At 38.9% G+C, this 8390-nt stretch overlaps 1 protein-coding gene across 1 annotated transcript in view; it reads right to left on the reverse strand.

The window, feature by feature from the left end:
- The window catches only part of stxbp5l (syntaxin binding protein 5-like), a 132812-nt gene extending 127735 nt beyond the window's left edge, over positions 1 to 5077 (reverse strand). The window contains exon 1 of the mRNA XM_035676870.1: positions 4934 to 5077. Coding sequence (XP_035532763.1) covers positions 4934 to 5077 — 144 coding nt within the window. The remainder of the gene's footprint in view (positions 1 to 4933) is intronic.
- Between the last annotated feature and the right edge of the window lie 3313 nt (positions 5078 to 8390).

The raw sequence follows: 8390 nt of genomic DNA on the forward strand, positions 1-8390 counted from the left end.
CTCTCTCTCTCTCTCTCCCCTCTACTCACCAGCGATTGGGTGAAAGCTCTAAATCAAAGATACTGAATGATGAAGAAAAAGCACCCGGGAAGTGGCAGTTAACCCCCGTGCCTTCATGGAGTAATGTATCAAACGTAACATGGTAAAGAGTTCTAAGAGGAGAATATATCAGAGTTGTTGCATCCTGTTGTGGGGGACTGTTAAAGCTCTAATGACTGCTGTGTTGTGCCTGTTCGCTCAAGCGTCTCCATCAACAGGATCTGTAGAGTGAGATAATGTTCATGCACTGATATCAGTACTGGCAAAAACTTTAAACTATTCCTTTAAAGAAAAAAACAAGCTGTAGATGCTCCACATCATCCCTCTGTAGCCTCTCTTCACTGGATTTTGATGTATTATTTTAAACTTACAAGTCTTTGCAACTTAGGCCCTCTGAATTTAACACAACTTTTAACGTAAAACACATTTGTTTATTTGTTTTTTTTTAGTATTTTTCTACAATACGAATGCCATACTTTCTTGTTATTCTACATGGTTTTGGTCTTCTCCTATGTTCTTATTTTTTCTTATTTCTTATAGCGCTAGAATGCACTGCCCTTTATACTTGCCTCAATGTTAGTTAGAACTCCACTGAGATATGTGGGCTGTTTAGGTCAAAGGAAATATTTGTTCAATAAACAATAGATACTGTACAGGACAATTCAAAAAGGTCTTTCCAAAAAAACCAGAGCACAACGTGACACGTAGTTGTCAGGCATTGTGGTGATCTGGTGTGTGTATGTGTAATTGACTGCACTTATTTAGTACCTTTCTAGTCTTCTGACCACTCAAAGCGCTTCACACTACACGTCACATTCAGCCATTCACACACATTCATACACTGACGGCATAGCATCGGGAGCAATTTGGGATTCAGTATCTTGGCCAAGGACACTTCAACTTTCAGGGGAACCCCCAACAATTTTGGATTAGTGGATGACCCACTCTACCTCCTGAGCCACTGGTTCCCTTTGTGTGTGTGTGTGTGTGTGTCTGTGTGTGTGCGCGTGTATGTAAGGTGGATGAGAAATGGGGAAAGGAGAGAGGATGGTGGCGAGCTAAGGGGCGCCATTGGGAGGGTAAGAAAAACACTACCTTTGACAGACAGACCTTTGACTGACAAGTTAATACTACTGCTGTTATTACTACTACCATCTCCATCACCACCACTAATAACAGCAATAATCAATAATAAATAAAAAAGATGTACTGTAAGAAAATACTGAAAAAACAGTTGACAGTTTTAACTGCAAGTACTGACCGACCAGTGTAAGAAAATATTGACAGAATTTTAATTTGGGGTAAAAATATTCTTAGGGTTCTGTATATTTTCAATGACAAAGATTATCCTGATCAACAATAAAGAGACATAAATCTTTTAAAAATATGTTTTTGGGGCTTTTTTGCCTTTATTTGACAGGAAAGCTTGAGACAGATAGGAAAGGGGGAGAGAGAGGGGATGACACACAGCAAAGGGGCCACAGGTCAGATTCGAACCCATGGCCACTGCAGCAAGGACTTAGCCATGGTACAACATTAATCAACCAGGGCGCCCACATTTTGAGTCGTTTTTCACAATGTTTTAATGGACTAAAACATACAAAACCATGTTTTACTCCATTAACCAGCAAGAAAACATACTTTACATTAGCACAAACAATTTTCCAAAACCTAAGAGTTTAGATTGCTTTCCTACCTTCCAGGCACAAACTGATTTCTATTAATTTCAGAACATTATGAAAATCAACTAGATGAGACTTACAAGTAGCTTCCATTAGAATGAAGGTTTTTTTTTTTACTGCCAATTTATTACTCTGATTATTAAGTTTAATTTGGCAGTTTTTGGCAGCTGAAATAGTCAGCAACCAAAAAGCATTAATGCCCTATGAAATCTAAACAAACACGGATGTTGTAAAAGGTATAATGTGAATTTGGCCAATTAAATAAATGTACCAACCCCAGACTTACCAGAGCAGTGCCTACAGACAACTGCAATAGAGATATCAATTTTCAAATAAATTAATACATAAATAAGACCGTTAATGAGCCCACAGTTGATGGTCGAAAAATACCTACAAATATATAAAGAATCCAACATGTCACAATTAAAAATAAATGAAAAAACCAAGTATTCTAAGTATTTATAAGAAATATGAATCATAAAACATAATTACCTCATTTGAATGTTCAGGACCAGGGATATTGCATAAGTACTTACATCACCAGCCTCTGCCCCCCAGCGATACTTGATGTTATGGAGTCAGAGCACAGCACACATGGTCGGTCTGTCCTATTCTCCAATCTAAGATAAGAAGATAAAAATACTACACTTTGTGTTGTTCGGTTCTGTGTCATTAATGGTGTCCAGAGTGCTGTCAAGACTACAAGCCAAAAAGTCGGCTGGCTTTACAATCCTTTTGAGAATTAAGTCTCTGCATTTGGGTCTTCCCTTTTTTTCAACCTGGAAAGGGACTACAACTGCAAGGCATGGTGTGTAGTGACTTCGGTCTTTCATGGCAAATTGGTTTGCTTTCACATTTGAAACACAGCAGGGCTCCATTGAGACTAAATCATGCAACTTTCAACCACAATTATCAAGCTCTAGACTTTCTTTGCTCAGCTCTAAACTGTGGTGATTTCAGTGTGCTGATGAATTGATCCTGGCCGGGCAAATAGAAGCAAAGAATACATGAAAACAAACCAAATGAACGGTGTGAATATGGGTTTTTAAAAATGTGGTAATTATAGTGCATATGAAAAAAGAACCAAATCGGCTCTAGTTGTGAAGAGGTAGTGTCAAGTACTAGTAAAAATAGGCTAAACTGAAATAGAAACTCATTCTTGTGGTCCTTCCATACAACCGAGTGCTGTTACGTCATATTAATGGAAAATGATCAGTCTTATCCTCTGAACTTTAAATCCATGCCAACAGGTTAAAGTAAGATGGTAAACCTGCAAAACATTATATCTGCTAAACATCAGACATGTGCAGACATCAAAATTTACTGTCCATTTGGTGTCTGTCTGGATATATGGTACACATTTCTTTGCAGTTGTCAAGGCGGGGAAAGGCTGTAATGGCCAAGGAAGTGTCTCTAAAGGGCTTTAAATGTCTGCACAAACACCCCACCCCATTAGATATGTTACTTGCTTGTTCCTCGATATACAAGGGCTCTACCTCAGGGGGCTTTTCACATATGATGTTCAGAGCTGTCCACTCAATGCTAGGCAAAGCTGCCCTCAACAGCACTTCTATCATTACTGTTTAATGTTTTGTTTTGAAGAGATACAAAGTGTGTGTGTGTGTGTGTGTGTGTGTGTAGGTGTGTGTGGGTGTGCACTGTTTAAACCTCAGGCAATGGGGAATAAACACAAATGCAGAAAGTGAGCTAGATATTGTGTTTGTTTCAAAGACAATAGTGTTCAGCACGGGCATGCACCCACAAAGAGCTTTGTTTTGGATGGTACATGGTATTTAGGCTACTAGCTAACTTATGGCCAGAGATAATTTGTGACTTTCATTGAAGAAAACTAAAAAAATTGTGTTTCTTAAGGGAGAGGGTGGGTATTACTCAAGGTCACTGGCAGCTGTGCAATTACTTCAGCTGTCAGTTTTTTAGCAATGAAATGTCGACTATACTGTTCCCTCTTCCTTCCTCCCTTTGCAATGAGATGTGTGCCTGCAATCAAGAACAATTTAAGGATATTTTAAAGGCCATTATGATAATTATAACTCACTACTGAGTGAGGAAGAAGGGCAAGTTTGAACAATAGTTCCACATTTGACCTCTGTATCATGGGAATGTGTTCAGTCAGCTTCATCTCAGAGATGATTTGCAGGGGTGGATTAATTTTTAAGAACAGATGTAATTAAAAGTCCTTGCAAACGACTTTAGCACAAAAGGAATTTGAGCAAACACACACACACACACACAGACATACACACCAAGGCTAAGTACTGTCATAAAATGAATATTGATTAAGGTCAAGTTGCTGGGTAATTGTAACTGACAGACAGCCAGGGCTACTTAGAACCCTTGTTGAGTGTATGATTACTTTGCACAGAACATGTAAGGCAATCACATGTTCTGTCTGAAGCTGTACTTGAACATATCGCAAAAACTACATCTGACAGTGTATGTGATAGGAATAACTAATAAGTATTTATAATCTTTTCAATCTGATGGCAATGTTTATCTGTCAGACCGTTCAGTTTGGTTCAAACTGAAATATTTTAACAGCTATTAGATGTTGTAAAGACTGTAAAGATATTCATGGTCCTCAGACCAAAAATTCCTTAAATCACATGACCCTTCGCTCAAGAGAGACCGAGGACTGCAGGCATTGCAGAACTAATTCGGGTGACATGCAGAAATTGTGTGCTTGTAAACGCAGCAGCATCATAAAACAATGAGTAACTTAGATTTAGCTGTTATTGAGTGTCCATTTCTGTCCTAAAAGACATGCCAATCATTTTGGGAGTGTTAGCAGGTTCCAGTCCTGAGTTTTAAATTTTTTATGGTGGGAAGGGCTGACCTTTGGTTTACATTGGGATCAAAGATTGGGGCTTTAAATTATTGATGTCTTAACCTGTATGCAGCATTTTAATGTTGTCTGGATGGGGCTAAGGTCAACTATCTTCCATAGTGTTGGGTAGTATTTATCTATAAGCTCAAAATATGTTTTGTGTGCAAACTACTAAAGTACATATGTAGTTATGTTTAAGCTTCGGCTAACTTTGATGAAGAAGTGCAATATTTCTCTCTGACACCCACTTGAGTGGAAGAATAGTGTAGCATAAGATGTAAAATAATTATGGTAAGGTAACAGTACCTCAAAATTACATATATATAAGTACATCAAATATCCATCATCATATCCAAACACATCACACCCAATGGGACGACTCCCCAAACACATCCTCATCCACTTCTGGTGTGATATTTGGAGATAGTCTCCTTACTGACTGAACCTCCCACATGCTGTACATGTACACATGCTTGTTGTAGGAAGCCATGACTGCTTCTCCTCCTGTCATCTTTGATGTGAAGATATTTGGTCTTGACTCACCTCTTGGAGTTGTTTAACCAGCAAGGTGCAGAGCATTTTTACTGTGTCTGATCTCATAAAAAACAAAATCACAGATGCACAGAGTGAAAAAGATAGAGGGTACATGATACACCTGAGGGAATTTTCTACCTTCAGAACTTAAAAAATTGAATTATACTCTGTTAAAGAACAGGTCTGTAGTCACCATCAAGGACTTATGGGTCACCTGGGCACCCTGGTGGTCATAATGTTATGCAGCCCCATATATAACAAACTGATGCACTGTGTGTCCTGACACACATCAGAACCAGCATTAACTTTTTCAATTTCCTCTACAGTAGCTCGTGTGTTGGATCAGACCACACAGGCCAGGCTACATCAGTTAGCCTTGTTGCCCATCACCCTGTCTCCGGTTCACTGCTTTTCCATGGACCACTTTTGATAAGTACTGATCACTGCAGACCGGGAACAGCCCACAAGAGAGCTGCAGTAAATGAGGTTAATGGAATTGGAAGTTTCACAATTGAAATGCAATTTCAAGAAAAAGAAGACAAAGAAATCATGAGAGAAGGTTTCTATGGATTCTCACTTAATTAAAGAGATATCAAACAAGAGACACTAGCAAAAAAAAGAGGAAAAAGAGAAAAGAAGAGAGTCTGAAATTGATCAGAGGGCAGTCTTCATCGTATTACATATTGGTTTGAGTAATTTTATCGGAATTTTGTTCCACCCACGGTAAGCATTAAACAAATGAGTAAAACACTTTCAAATTTAATGATTGGAGAAGGTGTCAGTCAGAGGTTTCTGTTGCATCGCATTGACAATGTACACAGTTTTAGTCTACAGAATTACATGTGGATGCTTGTGTGATACAGTGGCTCTGCTTAGGAAATTAATAATATCCAGCTTGTCATTTGTACTGTGTACGTTGTAAATGAAATAGGGGGTTAAAAGGAAACAGTTTGACCAGTTGGAAGCAAGCAACACTCTCTCTCTCTCTCTCTCTCATTCAGATACATTCCAGCTTAACTTTTTTTTAGAATTACTTCCATGTACCCCATGGACACCCACCCCCACCCCATCACATACCCCCCCCCAAGCTGATTAATACTGACTCAGACCACCCACCAATCTTTGGCCCAATTAATACCTGCAGGGTGATTTGATAAAAGTGCACAGGAGCAAAATTCAGAAGCAAAGTGAAGCCACAAAAAGTTGTTTTTTAATCAATTTCCAATTAAGAATTCATTGCTGTCTGTAGGGCCACTGGTAATTGAGTCAAGGTGGAGGAAGTGAGGGCATGAGAGGCGGGGTCCATCCTTCAGGGACCGTTCATTTCCATATAAATGAGCTGGTAAATGCACGCCTGATTTCCGGGATTCATTATTGACCAAAAGACGAGGACCAGTAATGACCATTTTCCTTTTTTACTTTAGAGTCGAGATTTATTCCTTATGTCAAAGCTGATAAAAGCGTGTTCGATATTTCTCTTAGAGAGGGTGCAGAGTGCAGATGGTATGTTTCTTATAACAAGCTAGTGCAGAGCAGTTACTCACCACCCCCAAGCAAACAAGAACCTTTAGTGGAAGAGATAGCGAGAGTCAAAATGAGCCTAAGGACCCAATGGCATTTCCTTGTGCTAACTATCCACTGAAATGAGTGTCAGTACTCCGAAAGGAGAGACACTCTCTCATTTCCTCATTTGCCTACTTCAGGGTATTTGCTGAACAAACAGCAAACACACGGCTTGTATCATCTACAGCACAATTATTAAATATCCAGTTATTCAATATTCAATAATCAAATTTTATGTTGGGAAGTAAACTGCTAAAACACAAACACAGATGCAGCCACAGAGTGTGATTTAATAGTGTTGTGTTATAGTGTGTTACTGGTATTTACTGGTATTGATCCATTCTTTCTTTACTGGATGGATCAATACTGCACATGTACGGCAACAAACCAACACCACAGCTACCGAAGTGACAGCTCAGGATCTCACTAACCAACAGATCTTAGAAAACGTACCTGTAAATTGTATTATTATGTAGCAATGACTTTACATAAACTGATAATCAGTAAGGGAATCTACCTTCATCGCCTTATTTATTCTACTTGGTTGTCATGGTAAAGATCCCCTCTGCTGTCACTTTCAACTGCCCTGTCATGAATTGTTTTGTGTTTGAGTGCATCCAATCACACACCACAGTAGGTCTCATTGACATGTTTCCAACATGTCATTAAAAGGACTGCAAATTTAAAGTAAACTGCAGGTCTTCATTGCCACCCACTAACTGTAATTTCTGCACTGCAGCATTGAGAAGATCAAATATATCTTTTGTACTCAAGCAGTAATTTGAATCCATGAAAATCGAGCTATTGCTTGGGAAAATGTCTGTAGCCTGCTGTGTTTCCAATGACCAATTTTGAAGGAAAGTTGGTTTCTCATTGTTGAGGTACTTAACTTTATCGATATGTTTGACAATAATAAACACAAAAAACAAAAAAGCTCCACTTCAGACATATATTAAGAAATATATAGAAATAGTAGTACGTGGATAATAATAATGTGTGTCTGGTATGTTTTTTTTCCCCACAAGTAAAGTATAATTTCTACATTATAATCCAATACTCCAAGACTTCTACTTCTTTTGCCTCATTAAAATCATAATCTATGAATTTGCAAATTGTGCTAATCTCTAAACTTTTCCTGCTGGACAGATGGTGTTCCCAGTGTATGTGTACTGGTGACTCTGCACATACATACTCTGCACATCATTCTACACAAGCTCAAACATTCAACTGCAGGAACAAGAAGAAAAAAAAATATTTTTGAGTGGAGGGGGAATTTGATTTCATGGGCCAGAATTGAAATTGATGAAAACACCTGTGTTTACCCGACTATTTCAGGCTGTGAAAAAGGTCTATTTCGGCATTAGGCAACAAAAGCCAAACAGGATGACGGCAAAGAGAAAAAGGGAGACAATATTCTCCTGCTCCCTCTCTGCCTGCTAAGCATGATCTGAACATCCCCACTGTGTTTGTCTTATCCTGCAGTATAACAGGCATATAAGCAGTAGTTTGCAAGTTACTCTAGCAAGTAATGCAAGCAGATATTAGCTGGTTCACAATGGTGGTATGAGCCCAAAATAAACCACTTCATAATCCCAAAAATAAACTCTGAGCTCTTCTCTTGCCAGTAACATTTCCAGATCAGAGCAGAATCAGGTGTGACTACAGGTGTCTATTTGTCCAGAAACTCCGGTCCGCCCCTGGCTCACTTCTGCAGGGCTTCCCGGCCC

Source organism: Morone saxatilis, unplaced genomic scaffold, assembly GCF_004916995.1.
Source record: "Morone saxatilis isolate NCDOM2014 unplaced genomic scaffold, NCSU_SB_2.0 Contig5, whole genome shotgun sequence".
NCBI lineage: Eukaryota > Metazoa > Chordata > Actinopteri > Moronidae > Morone > Morone saxatilis.